The sequence below is a fragment of the Anguilla rostrata genome, chromosome 15 (assembly GCF_018555375.3).
Source record: "Anguilla rostrata isolate EN2019 chromosome 15, ASM1855537v3, whole genome shotgun sequence".
In the NCBI taxonomy this organism is placed as follows: domain Eukaryota; kingdom Metazoa; phylum Chordata; class Actinopteri; order Anguilliformes; family Anguillidae; genus Anguilla; species Anguilla rostrata.
Genome location: NC_057947.1, coordinates 27,322,869 through 27,337,945, shown reverse-complemented (window position 1 = coordinate 27,337,945; position 15,077 = coordinate 27,322,869). Strand labels below are relative to the sequence as shown.

The window sequence follows — 15,077 nt, the reverse complement described above, 5'->3', positions numbered from 1 at the left end:
TTTATATGAGGGGTGGGTTGAGACTGGCACAGGGTTGGCTGGTTTTGAGATGGCACAGGTTATGGGGTGGGTGTGAGACTGGCACAGTGTTATATGAGGGGGTGGGTGTGAGACTGGCACAGGGTTATATGAGGGGGTGGGTGTGAGACTGGCACAGGGTTATATGAGGGGGTGGGTGTGAGACTGGCACAGGGTTATATGAGGGGGTGGGTGTGAGACTGGCACAGGTTATAGAGGGTGGGTTGAGACTGGCCACAGGTGTTAATGAGTGGGGTGGTGTGAGACTGCCCCACAGCTGATTTAATGAAAGGGTGGTGAGACTGGCACAGGTTATATGAGGGGGTGGGTATGAGACTGTTAAGAGATCGGATGAGGTCATGTGGACTGTTTTGATGACGTGAGACTGTGTCTTCAGGACCCCAGGTGGGGTTAGGAAATGATGTAATGCATTCTCACTTGGCTGGCTGCAGCTTGCCCCAACAGACATGGCTGGAAATTAAATGAAAGGAATAAAACCCGCAAGTAGTTAAAGTGGGAAATTTTCAGCAAATTATAGTCTGTATTATATTTTAACAGCAGAAGTAGAATCATTGTTTGAAATTCAAAGCAGGTGTGAGGCATTTTGAACACTGAATGTACAGAGCGCATTTTTAAATGATTATGTACGCCTGCTGTAGAAATAATCTATTTAATGCAACTGTGTATGCTGATTTCAGCTAATACGGAGGTCTGTTTAAAAGTAACCTCCCTTTGACTTCATTTCTGGCTGGCTTGATGCATTGAGGGTCAGGAATAAATCATTGGTTTGTTGTTTCCCGAAGTCTAAATGGTTTGAAGCGAAGCATTATGACTGCCAATAATCACAAATAGGTTTCTGCGCTGATTTTTCACGGGAAACGGGGATGTGTTTGGGAAGACCTGGGCTCGGACGCTGAGTGGGTAAGAGAGTGGGTTTCAGAGTTTTTAGTTTTGTGTGAGGAGAGCAGGTGTGAGATTGCCACAGTTTCATATGAGAAGAAAAGATGTGAGGCTGGCGCAGCGTTTAATGAGTGAGGACTGGACCTGAGAGGGGAAATTTGTCTGTCTGTCTGTCTATTTACCTACCTGTAAAGTAGTATCTTTTCCTCTGGGAAAATCTGTGCAAGGGAACTAATGCATGAAGGTATCATTCAAACAATTACTGCAATGGCTTCAGGCTATCAATGGCTTATTAATAATGATAATGAAATCATTAATGAGCATCAAAATAAGCTGAAAATTTCTGCCATGTAACATTATATTCTTCGCCCTTTGCTATTTAGGGGCCTATTTCAACCCACTTACTCTCTATTCCAACGTACTGCTCGCACCCCCCCCCCCCACTACCACCCACATTGAACTATCTTAAAAATAACACAAGAAACAATGGCACGCAACTGAAATTAGCCTACTCAGTTTAATATTTCAGTTTCAAAATTAGTTTACAATCTTTAACTTAAATAATAACCATTGGCCTGTAACTCCAGCAAATGTTGCATCAAGTGCAATGCGCTCTTTCAGCAAGAATACGAACACAGCGCCTGTTAAAACAGTGTCCCTGACTTATGTGCCCTTCAAACAGTAGTTTAAAATAGCTTAACTGAAATAGCTTAAGTCACTGAAATAGCTTAAGTTAGGAATAGCACCAACAATGGCTGAATGGGGACACCACTGAGTAGGCAATTCTTTTATTCACTGTCGGAATTTTGAGGGCTAACCATATATTTTTTTCTATTTATGATTGAGACAAGGCCCATTTCAGTTGCAAGGCCCGTTCCAGTCGAAACAAATGAAACATAACAGTGGCTGCCTGTGCAGGAGGGGTTTTTTGGGAGCCCATGCAATTTTGGGAAATGTGTTGAGCAGAGCTTCGATTTTTAAACTTGTGTTCCATAGCAATGCAGTGGCACACTAGGGATTAACTGCAATGTCCTGGTGGCGCAGCTGAATAAAGTGCAAACACTCCACTATGTAAGTACTCATAAGAAATGTGAGGCATATCTAGAATGCGCGATGCTTCACGGTTATCCCTGTTTCCCTCTTTGCTACAAAGGACATTATCCCAACCTGCCTTGGATCACTGAGGAGGTCATTGATTACGTCGCGTGTGTTACAAAACACAAATCACTTTAATGACATGCAAATGTGAAGTGCGGTGGTTCTGATGACAATACAGCCGGCCAAGGAAATGCAAAATAAACTCCATCAATCTAAATCATACAAATAAAATTAAAATAAAATAAAAAACACTCAAGCAGAAAATGATTGGCTCCTGTCTGAGCAGAAACCTTGATGGTGGCTATTATAAATCACCTCAAATGTTTGTGATGCGTGCGCCTCGGGATAAAGATACCCTTCTTGAGAGGCGTTCGTATTTATCTGGTCACGGCTTAATCACGTTCTGGAGACAAAGACCCCTGGTTTAGTTTGCCTGCCCACTAGCACACAGACAACATTTCTATTAAAGGGCACAATCACTGAGAACAAGCTTTGGTCAGATATATTGAATTACAGTCAATTAATCTAACTCTGGCAGGAACGTGTTTGGTTCTAGAGAAGTCTGTTTAGAAAATCATTAAGAATGCTTAGGAGCTGTGACCTCCTAGGAGAAGAATGGAGGGAAAATTCTATCAATTTTGTGTATGGGTTTCCACAACTTCACTTTATAAAAATGTTGAATAGAAAGCGAGTTTCACTTTATCAATGATCCACATTTCCACATTTTGATTCTGAATCACGACATAACAGACTCCACAGTGTTGGGGTCAGGTGGGACCCAAAAAAGCAGGTCCCTCCATCTTAGGAATAATCCAGTGAGCATGCCCGGATACACACACCCCGGGCGCGGGTTAACTCCAAATCACATAATTCTTTTTTAGATTGTGCCTCGCTCTTTAGCTTGTAAGTAAAGCAATATTAGGCAAGAGGGCTCGCACGCTTGCACTGGTTCGCGTGTCAACACATCCACCACCATGACTGACTGGTGCAGAGATTTAATGTTATGTTCTGTCCTCTCTTGTTTCCTGTGGGTATTAATGTCATTTAGACATATGTAAAAGCCTGCACGACGCCACTGACTTTTAAATCATAAAAACAAATGGAACGTGAGGGGCGGACTGTGGAGACGCAGCGGGCGCTGCAGGTGGAGCCAGCCGGCTGAGTGAAGGTTTTACGGGGGGCAGGAGCGCCACGCCTCTCTCCGCGCGAGTCGAAAATAAATCCACGCGGTCGTTTCCCTGCGCGCGCCGCCTGACGTAGGCACCCGAGCGAAGTGCTGTTCCGTGAGAGCGTGTGATAATGAGAGCCGGGTTCTCAGAATTCTGGGTTAGGAGAGGACTTTGTGCGCGTGTGCAGACCGTGTTCTGCATGGTGCACAGACGGCTGCAGTGGACCCTTTTAATGGATTCATGGAATGGAATGAAAGACTCTACAGGAGAGAATGGGGTTCGTTTGATTAGCTGAACCCTGGAGGGTATACCTGATAAAAGGAAGTATTTGTTTGATAGGGGGATTGATTAGGCACCTGATAAATGGCATAACCTCAGTTTTGAGTGTTGTGTGTTTCTGTGTGTGTGCGTGCGTGCATGTGTGTGTGTGTGTGTGTGTGTGTGCAACCTTCATGTCACTTGTATAGCACCATGATCTGCTAGATAACCACGTAGTATTGTGGTTAAAAGTAGCAACATTCCTGCTGGCCCAAAGAACAACACAGACAAATTGTCCTCGCTTCTTGAATGCAGTCCATACAGACACACACGTGCATTTCTGTGTTCCAGACGTACCCTCGAACCCGTACTCCGTCCGCCTCAGCTCTGTGTCTCAGCGCGTCGCCACGGTTACCTTCATGAAGCCGGACTCCCACGGCGGGGTCCCCATTGGTCACTACCTGGTCCGGTACAAGGACGTCGGCTCGCAGGACTGGAGGGACGTCAGGTCTCACGGAGTGCAGAGTGAGTGTTCCGCCTGCGCATCATCATTACAGTCATCGCAGTTATAGTCCTGGCTACCGGCTCCATGACAGTACGGGAGCGTGTGAGAGATCACGGTCATCGCAGATTGAAGATGAAAATCGTGAACTGCCGTTTGACGAGGGAGTAATCATCGTACTGTGAAATAACCCTCCAGTACACACACAGGCTATTGAAAGTGTAATTGCTACTTATTGAATTGCTCTTTGTGCAGAGTTGTATTTCACATGTTCATTCATTCACCACATCTGACCATGATGGAGCTAAAATTAGTCGGCCTTCATGCACTTTCAACGCTTACACCTTAGCCACAATGTAAAACCAAATTTTTTAGTTGCACTTTTATTGCTTATAAAGGACGGCCTTGTTCCAACTTTACATGGTTCTAAACCAGATATTGAAAGGCAGATTAACAAGGAACTTCAAGTTCACTTTAGCACAGTTAACTGCCGAAGGATTTCCTGTCACAACACAAACCAGCCTCTCAAACCTTGTTGCTCGCGCTGATGTTATTATAATAACCTTAAGACCAACCATCACAGCAACGGCAGAAAGCCTGCGAGGTTCTTCACACATCAGGTAATGAAGCACGATGGTCCCAGCGGGGATCCACTTTGGTCATGTCAGCACTAATATGCAGTTAATGCTCTTACCAGCTCGCTTCCGCTTGACTGCACTCCAAACATCGCACGACGGCGGAGAGCGAGGGGTTCAGACAGGCCGAGCTATTTCACCGACTGCGACAGGACTCTTATCACCGTGTACTCCGCCACACTACTAAGTGCCTAATTTACATTGTTTTTTTTGTTTTTTTTAGAAATTATCGTTCATCTTAAGTGTGCTAAATAGACATTGCTCTTTCTGTTAAGTGACAGCAGAGTTTCCAGGTTTAGTCAGCTAGCTGGAATGAGATTGCTATTACGGGGCGGGGTGGGTGGGGGGGGGTGGCGGTTGGTTGGGGTGGGGGCCTTGGTTGTCAGCCCTGTAATGGCATAACCAATAACTGCATTGCAGTATTCCAGTGGCTGCCTGCTGTAACTGTGTCACCCTGTTACATGCGAGCTGAAATTTGATTGGTGCAATATAGGTAGCCAATCGACAGTCTCTTTGTATTGTTTATAAACCAATCTCAGTTTGTCGTGCTGAAAAACAATGTACTTTGTCATGCAAGCTGATAGATGATGTGTCTAGTCGGAGAGCGGCTTTGTTTTTAGCTGTGGTCTTTTTTTTGGTGTGAGATGTGTCTGGGTGGCGTGAGAGTGTGAGACAGAGCCTGAAAGTGAGTTGGCAACCCTGGTGACAGAAACTCTATTAGGCCTCACGTCAGGGGCAAAGCACTGGGATTTGAACTGGTGACCTTTCAGTCAGGATTTGAAAGGTTACATATGTGAATGCGATGCCCTGTTGAATTGCATGAAGCTGACTATGACAGAAATATAAAATAATGAGATGGGTGTTCAGTACCACACCGACACTCCCAAAGCTTTTAAAGCTCACATGAGACCAGCATGGCTTTAGTGAGATAAATATTACCATTTTACCTCAAGTTTGCCCATAAAATATTGCAGCTTGAGTGAAGAATGAACAGCTTGAAAGAAGGCTTGCATTAAAACCGTTTTACAGTCACAAAAAAGTTTTTTGACAGTACACTTTACGTACTACACGCAGAAATCTTAGCTTGACGATTTTATTACGTTTTGTATTGTATTCAGTCGTTAGCTTTAGTTTTCACTCTAATGTCTAGGGGGTGGGGGGGTGCGATAGATAAATCTCCAAATGACATTCAGTCATCCATCGAACTGGTGGCGTGTTACTAATCATGAATACCAGCACAGGGTGGAATAGCCAATTGAAACACAAGGTTTGAGAGGCAAAGGGCTGAAAGTTGTGGGGCTAGTCTGCCTCACACACGCACCGTCTGCCGTTACGTCAAATGCGTCCCCGGAAACACACGGCCCGAGGGAACCCAGTGCATTCCGTGGTTTTTCTCAGTCCTGCCCGTAGGAGCCGACGGGGTGTAATATCAGTTATGTGCGAGTCAACAGCGAGCGCCGAGAGCAGCCTGATGCGCGCTGCTCCGACCGCAAAATGGCAGATCGATTTTTACAACACCCGGGGGGTCCGTTTGATGTTCAAACTTCAAAAAGGAACTTAAAGGACAAATATGTCTGGCAGGTAAGCAACACCGACAAACCTGAAGGGCTTATAGTTAATAACTACAGTTTCGAAGACCTTTCATATGTAGAGCTGGAACATGGGGTAGAATTATTGTGGGGAAACTCGGGAGGTACTGAAAGACCGGTTTGTGTTGTGACTAGCAGACAGAAGTACCAGAGAAGTTTAAGGGTATAGTTTATTGTGTATATGTATTATTGGGTTGCAGGGGATCCTAACCAGACAGAGGAGTTAGCCCACCCAAATCAATAGTACAAACGGTTTTATTTTACATGCACACAGGAGCATCTTTGCTGTACTATCTCACTGAACATTTGGTTTGACATTCTTTTATACATTTAACATGGGCCTAATTTTGATGCAGAGGTTACTTCAGTGGTCTTTGTATGTACGACTATAGATAAAACTGTTCGGAATGATATGTAAGCATATCATGTTTGTTCATGTTTTTTCTCAATAACATGGTTCACACCCAGAACATTGTCAACTTATTCATTAGTTATACGAGCACCAGACTACTCTCTCTAATGTAGCAAAACATTCCACTCCACTAACACTCTATACTTGTGGTATAACTAATTGCACAGTTTTACTGTTACCCATCACTTCATATAAAAAGCAAAACATAAAAGCAAAATACATTAATGGACTCGATGCAAAATCAAGCCTTTAAATGTAATGACTGACTGAGCCATTTATGCAAGAAGGTCTGATCATTTTGTTTTTCGATTGCGCAGTTTGTAAAAAGCCACCAATATAGCTTGGTTTTCCATTTTTTCAAATTAATTTATTGACGCAATTAGAGCCTTATATAAAGAAACAAATTGTACAGAAGATGTATATTATATACACTGTATCTTTACACTGCGTAACTGATGAGAAGCTGAGTAAATTCTCTTGATGCGGAATAGTCACACACAGGAATAACGCAGAGCACTTCTACTCACCTTAGGTAATGGGGACATAGGTGAGGGGAGTACTCCTCATGAGTAACAGGGTAGCCAAGACACAGATAGCATTTAATTAGTTGAATATTTACTCTGATCTCAAATCATTGTTTCAGGAAAGTCAGGAAAACAACGGAGAAAGGGGAAATGCGGGGGAAGAATCTCGAGAGTAAAATCTTCATGTGAATTTGTGTGAGGATAACCCTATTCAAAACAAAAACAGCTTGTGAACATAAAACCTTTTTATTATTATTTTAAAATACTGCCAATATTTCAAATCTGTCTTTATAAGTAATTTGAAATGGCTTTCTAAAATAGTTTTAGCCTGTTTTGTCAGATGGAACAAAAGGATTTATAGTTTTATATGAGTACTTGTGCCTTTTCTATATTTACCACATTTTTCCCAAGGAATTTTGATGGTTGCATTAATTCAGTTGAGCACATTATTACAACTAAATGCATTCATGCAATTTAATTTCCCTCAGCAAAAATGCCTTTGCCAAGGTTCAAACACCAGCTTTGAACTGATGAGTTTTTGGGGCTTTTATGTTCAATGGAACACAAGGCAAAGAAAATGAAAGTGTGCTATTTATCAAAAAAAGAGAGAGAGAAAAATTTCTGATTAGTACTGAATTGAATAAGAATGAACTCTTGAAGGTAATTACACACTGTGAGGTATTGTCTGGCTGGTAGTTTCAAACGGTCATGCCTATTAAATTTGGGTTAGAAGGACTAATGCATTTCATGTAGTAGTGTGAACATGCCTGATTGTTTGTTTTTGCCTTTTATAACATCCAAAACCAAATGAACTGGGTATATATGATTTGCATTTTTGTCATTGTTATGCTGTTTGGCAGTTTAGCCCTCCACTTTTACAGAATCTGAAAATCTAAAACAATGTTTCAAGCCGGTGTCATGACAACTTCGTTGTCGTCTTCATGGCAGGACGCTATGTTAATCGAGCATGGTACCATCGATACAGGGAGTGAATATGAATACACAAAAGCTTAAAAAATTTTAGAGAATGCTTTCAAATATAACAGTATATTAAAAAAAAGGATTTCACATTACAATTGGAAGCTTACTACTGACTTGCTACCATCTCGCCATGTATTCGCTAAGCGCTGGAAAGAAAATGGCCGCTGTCTTTGCCTCTTGTGGTTAATTTCAAGGAAGATTTCAAGGCAAGGAAGCACATTATTGCAACCCTGTTGACTGCGCAAGAGTGATTCAGTGATGGTGATTGAGTCAAAGAATAATAGCACAAGAAAGATGTGTGTATGGATCTCACTCATCTCAACACGACTGCCTGCTGGGAAAGGCAAACAATGCCTGCGGACGATCAAACAGCCTATCACAGCGAGGAGGAAGATCTGTCACCCAATGGACAGTTCTCTTTCAGCTTCAGCCAACAGGGGATTGGAGAAATGTAATGTACTGCGTGCTTCTCACAGCCTGGCAGGCAAAGAATGGCAATATGCTCCCACTGAAAAATAAGCTTTGGTGGTGAAGTGACTGTGTATGCCGTGGGTTTAGTGCCCAAGATTAGAACAGATTACAAGCCCTGCGCGTCCTACTCCTGGGAATCCAGGCACCGGCTGACCTTCCACCGCTTATATTGTGTGTCAAATTGTGCCGCATTTACCAGCCACCAAATGGTACAGAAACACAAAATTGTCAGAGGAAAACTGCCGGTGATTGATGCATTTTTTGAAGGGCCTCTTATCTGCGGCCCATTTCAGGCTGACAGCAGACGTGGAAGTTTAACATCGACCACGTTTTTCAAGCCCCTTTCCAGTCACGCGCACTGGAATTGGGAAGACTGCAACGTCCGAACCCTTGAGGACACAGATGCAAGCAACAAGAATATAATTGCTAAGCAACAAACGGTATTGTTGGTGCCACAAGGTTGATGTAGACATCGTGAAGGGTTCGCTTTTAAAAAGGCAATAGACATGTCACGCCTGCCCTGAAATGCAAAATGACTACATCAGTGATGCGTATCGTTTTGGAAAAAATATATTATTTCTTGACTGAAACCCTTTTTTTTTTCTGAGCAGCGGTGTCAGTGTGAAAGTTGTACTTTACCAGCTATTTGAGCATAGAATATAGCTCCATACCTGACTAGTTTATTTCATATGGCTTTCTTGCTCATTGTTAAAAAGGGGTTGACTCATTTTGGAGAGTGCTGAAAGTCTGCACATTCGATAACCAGGAGACTCAAAGACGAACGGTCACGCACCTTGGGCAGTTTTGAAAGCCAGTTATCGCCATGGGCTTGTGAATGAGTTCAAAAGACTGAAAGGCAGGAAGCTTGCTGTTTGATAATGGGCAAGGTTTTTCCTTTCATTAGATGTGATGTTCAGACAGTCCACTGTGACTTATCCAAGATAATAGCTAATGCTGGAACCTTTCAAATCAAACGGCCCTGTCCATATCAACCTCTTCTGGAGTTTTAGTAGTGCAGTCTTTTATTTTTAGAGCCCTTTTATTTTCTCTTTATTTATTTAGTTTTGTGTGTGTTACCTGACCATGTGCACCCTCCAAATCTCACCCACCCCCAACTTTTTCAGTTTCAGTTCTTTTTGTTGAACAGTAATAATGTCATTCTAATATAAGCAATGCAAACAGTAATACATCTTTTTTTATATACTTTATAAACTTAAATGTAAAAGATAGATGTGGGGATTGTCAGTTTGGTTTAAAGGGGCTTATGTAGCAGATGGTACAGAATGAGTGATCTGTGGGTGAGTTGTCCTTCTCCCTTTTAAGACGTCCCTGTGACACATTCACTTTTTTTCAACATCTTCAGTACTTTGTAGGATTGTGTTCATGAGCAGGCTTGAGAGTTAAAATGATTTGTGTGCACCACTGCAAAATGTCATGAGTTGAAATAACCAACAGAGGGTGATGAAGAGTGTTGAATGTTCAGAGGCAAAGACATGCATCAAGAACTGTGACCCAGCAACTGTGGTTAAGGCTCCAGAGGCTTTCTGAATTGAAGGTGTCTGGCATCTACACTTTGAATCTGTCAACATAAAGGTGGGCTTTGGATCTATGAAAAAAACAGTGATGAGGAGTCTTATTCTCTTCGCCTTTGAAATGGCTGTCTGGAAGACTCCCTGTCTGTCAGTCTGTCTTGCCTGCATTGCTTTGTTTGTGTGGACGCACTTACTCTCTGTTCTGCGAGGGTCCATGTCTGTCTGGCCTGACGCACTCACTCTCTCTCTCTCTCTCTCTCTCTCTCGCTCTCTCGCCCCACAGCGGTGGTGCTGCTGACCAACCTGGAGCCCAACACCACGTACGAGGTGCGAGTGGCAGCCGTGAACGGGAAAGGACAGGGCGAGTTCAGCCGCACGGAGAACTTCCAGACCCTCCCCATCCGTGAGCACCTTTTATCTCCGTCTGCACTTTGTGCTAGTCCACTTTAGTTTGACCACTGTCAACAAGAAGGCCGTGGTTTTTATGGCTGTTCTTTTCTTCAAAGAAAATTCTCACATGCGTCATGCTTTCCTAGTAGTAGATAGAACTGAACACACAAATACACCTTTATGAATAAGAGAATATAATATAAGATATGCTTCACTGAACCGAGTGGCTTAATGTGTCCTCTGCATTTAACCCATCCTAGTTACCCAGGAGCAGTGGGCAGCCACAGTGGAGTGTATGAAACATAATGGTGGTAGGCAAGCATCCAATGTTCGTATCAGTGCTCAATATGCAACATGTTGTGACTAACTGCCCCACCTCCCCCCCACCTGCAGGAGAACCCAGCCCCCCAGTAGTACACGGGCAGAGGGGTGTAGGGAAGGCCTATAGGCTGGGCCTGGTGAAGCAGGATGATGGCGGGATGCCCATTGTGGAGTACATAGTCAAGTACAAGATGGTAAGCGGGGACGCCACCTCATCTGCAGTCACCTGCAGTCACCTCTTCACTGTGTTTCCCGACTGACTCGCGTCATTTCTCCTCTGTCTAAAACTAAGATCTCCAACCAAGTGTTTCGCAAATGTCAAGGTGATTTTCGAAAAAGTCAACGAAAGAAAATGCGAATCAGTGTGTGTTTCCATCATCTACTGTTATGCAAATATTCTGAAGAGGGCATTCCAAGACTATGTAATCGAAGGAGCGCCAGTCAAACACAGTTATGGAGAGTTTGCAAGAAATACTCACACTTGGACAAGTGATGTATAACCCTCTCTCGATTATACATGGCTGTATTGCATGCAGCTCAGAGACGTCAAAGAGGGCATGCCATGGTCTGTGTAATGATGGCTCAAATGGCTGTATCGCCTCCACCAAAAACCTGGGAATGCCAATGGACCAATCCATTCTGGGAGATTGTTGTGCACAGGCATTTCACACACCAGCTTTGGGTGAAGCATTTTTAATTTTCAAAAAGAACATTTGACCACGATCGCAGTGCCATGATCAGACAATGTGTTGGCCTTTCTGGAGTGTAAGCGTGTGACTAGGTCCCCTAACTAAGTCATCATCTTTGAAAGATTGAGAAGATTGAAAAATCTGTTTCCATCACCCATTATCGCATCTTCTCTTTATATATACCCCAACTTTTCCACCTCAGGCAAGTGTAAATGCGTTTTTTTTGGATGTATTGCAGTTCTGTCAAGTTTCAGGCATTTCCTTACAGGTTTACTTATGTGCAAATTCAACATTTGCATGTGAACAGTTGGATAGAAATATAATCTGTGAGAATGTTAATTAACAGTACAGTGAAGTAAAGAGTCAATATTGATATTAATATAGAATATATTCATTGTCGACCAAGGCTATCCAACTTTCATCTTAAGGGGAAAATGGAACCTGCAATGGGCTGATTTTTTGCTGTTTTATTTAATATTCATAAACAAAATTTCACTATCCAGGTTATCAGTTAGCTTACCATCAACCTGGTCTTTAGGTAAACCCAGGTACCAACACCTGTCACTCAATCATTCCACCACTCACAAACTGGTATTTATGTTCTGTACTTTTATGAAGTGATGAATAAATACAATCTGTCATTTTTCTTTAATGCACTGTAATTCATGTGACATACAGTTTGCTCCTAATATTTGAAATTTTGAATTTCGGACCTGAAATATACGTTATGTATAAATATTTTACAGCCTGAAGCCTGAAAAGGAGTTAAAGAGTTGTGGTGTAGGATGAGTAATATTAGCACACGGGATGCGTATTCATCTGTAGAGAAACATCAGTATGCGATACGTATTCATAAGCAGAGTAATAACTCCTGTAGTTGCATCAGGGTACATTCCTGGTGTGAAAAATAAGGCTGTTGTTCAGGTGTGATGATTACCACCTGTTCATAATTACTGCAGAGCCCTCGACAGGCCGCAGTAAAATGAGCTAAATGGAACGGAAACATCACGTGCTTTTGCTGATGCGTAGAAGAGAAGCCGCCATGTGTAGTTTTACTGAAACGCAGGTGTGTTGCATGAACTCATCTTCCAGGAAATGATGTCATTGTCTGCCCAGCTGGAGGGTGTGATATCCACCTGTTCTTGGAAGAAGGAATTAGGGGACTGAAAGCATCAGACACGGTCTTACTGGAAGTAACACAAGTCAGACTGATCAATAGAAAGATTCATTCAACTTTCTGCCTTAAATTTGACTCATAAATCAATTCCGAAATAGCTTGGGGAGTTCAAACATCTCCGATATTAACTTTCAATATTAATGTTTGTGGAAGAAATCCAATTGTGAATCAAAACTAAAGATTAATTAATCCAAACCGTGGATCAAAAAGGAGTCATGGAAACACAGATTTTAAAAAAGAGTGAGGGGGTACAGATTTCCCTCGTTTGACTGTGGCTATTTCCCATGTTCTAGTATAATGAAAGGTTACTCTTGACAGTGAAAATTGTAATAGTAGATTTTATATTAAGTTACACATTGATCCTAGTGACCTCGGTAAAAGTTTCGCACAGTATGAGATATCATACTGCAAACACTGTAGACTGATTGAACACGATGCCTTAAGATATTGCGTTTCAACTGACTTTTTAATTTAATGCAGACGTCAGTCAAAGCGATGACTGCTGCCTACGTCTCAGAGCAGGTGATGCTTAACCGATGAGCTCTGGACGATGGGCTGTGAGCAGCAGTAGACCTCTTGAATGCTCTGATTTTAACTGAGCGGGGGAACCCTGAAAATGACACGTTCAGTAGAGGTGCATGGTTTGAGTGCAGTGATCCACCCCACATGCCAGTAGGGCCCTTCGCTAACATTTTTTGTTTTCCAAGGAGCACATGCGCCCCCAAGTTGAAACATTTAGTAGCGCATTAATGCATCTCAATTAGTAGATTTTCTCTTAAATTATTTTTTCCAGTTAACACACTTTTCATTTTCATGAGAACGCTGTTCAGTCCTGTACCAGATTGAATTTTGACAGTGTCATTGCTGCCTTTGCCAAGAGTCCCATAGTGCATAATTGACCATAGTATCACCTAGAGAGGGAGAGATTCAGTGCACAGGGCATTTGTCTCATCTTTGCTGAATAGCGATTTTTGGCCTGTGAAACGCCTGTGCTGGCTGCAAAATCTGTGTCTGCTTTCTAGTCCTCTTGGCCAATGGCTGAACAGTTTAGCTGCTAGCCTGCAGCTGCTGGTAGCACACATTTCAGAGCTCATGGATACTAGCGTGGGCCCTCCTGAACTGATGGAGTACAATGCAACAAAGGAACGGTTGAAAAAAAAGTGGGCACTTCACTTTTTTTTGAAAGAGAAGAAAAACACCAAATAAAAAGTTGGTTAATAAAAGTTTTTTTTAAATTCAATTCTAAAAAAAAAAAAAAAAAAACTTTAGTCACTTAACCATGAAGATTGGCTGCTTCCTGGTCTAATCTACATACTCCTCATTGTGCAGTAGCCACAGCAGTGATGTGTGGCAGGACTTCGCCCCGCGACCTTGGCAGATGCCGGTAATAAACTCTAATTGGAGGACGTGGTAATTGCATCTCGCGGGGTTGCCTGACTCTGACCCGCCGGCTAATAACTTCCCCTCTCCGCACTATTCTGCCAATCCTGCCGCCTGTCAAACCCGGCGAGGGACTGGAGCGAAGAAAACAGCTACCTGGGGAGGAACAGCTGGTGTGCACTGGCAGAGCCGTCATAAAGAGCTTTATGATCGGGGAGTCATGGGAAGGTCAAGCCCACATATTATTATTATTATTATTATTATTATTATATATTTTTTTATTATTTTCATTAACAATAATAGTCATATTAAATCATTAAATGATTATTATTCATCATCATCATCATCATCATCATCATCATCATCATAATAATAATAATAATAATAATAATAATAATAATAATAATAATAATAAACTACTTTGAAAGCCTAAATGGTTACTGTTCGCCAGAGGTGGAAAATCCAGGTTCAGAAAATAAATGTCCTCCCCGGTATTTTGCCCCAGTCACCTGGATTTGCTAATTAGCACAACTCTTCAGCCAGGAGATAGAACTAATTAGTGAAATCAGCTGGTTGAGTTCATGGGTGGAAGAAACACACTACAGTACTTCTCATTTCTGACCCCTGGACTTTCTGTCTCTGCTGCTGGCGCTAATAGTCATAGGCAATGGGTGATTTTTTATTTTATTATTTTATGCAAGTTATGTTTTTAAAGACATCAGAAACAAGATCTTTGGTGACTACTGCAAAATCATCCAGTAATGTGCAATGTTTTGTTTCCAGGGGGGAACCTCTTTCTGAATTTCAAAAGAATAACAGACGCTTATTGCCGGAGTGTTTATTTTCTTCCGTTCTTAATTCGTAGTCTTTTAGAAATGATCTTTTTTTTTGATCGCACAGGGTCTTATTTAAAGATTTGAATTTACAAACTCGGTAATAGATACATAAATGTGATAAAAACCACTTCTGTGTTCAATGGGACCAACTGAACCAACTGACTAAATGGAGGGTTGATATGCCCATGCTCTTTT

At 42.3% G+C, this 15,077-nt stretch overlaps 1 protein-coding gene across 10 annotated transcripts in view; it reads left to right on the top strand.

Annotated features, from left to right (window-relative positions):
- The window catches only part of LOC135241228 (neural cell adhesion molecule 2-like), a 258,308-nt gene that overhangs the window by 219,416 nt on the left and 23,815 nt on the right, over positions 1 to 15,077 (top strand). For all 10 annotated transcript variants that reach the window (XM_064311446.1, XM_064311445.1, XM_064311450.1 and 7 more), the window contains 3 exons: positions 3,795 to 3,968; positions 10,373 to 10,492; positions 10,873 to 10,994. In XM_064311446.1, the coding sequence (XP_064167516.1) occupies positions 3,795 to 3,968; positions 10,373 to 10,492; positions 10,873 to 10,994 (416 nt within the window). The remainder of the gene's footprint in view (positions 1 to 3,794; positions 3,969 to 10,372; positions 10,493 to 10,872; positions 10,995 to 15,077) is intronic.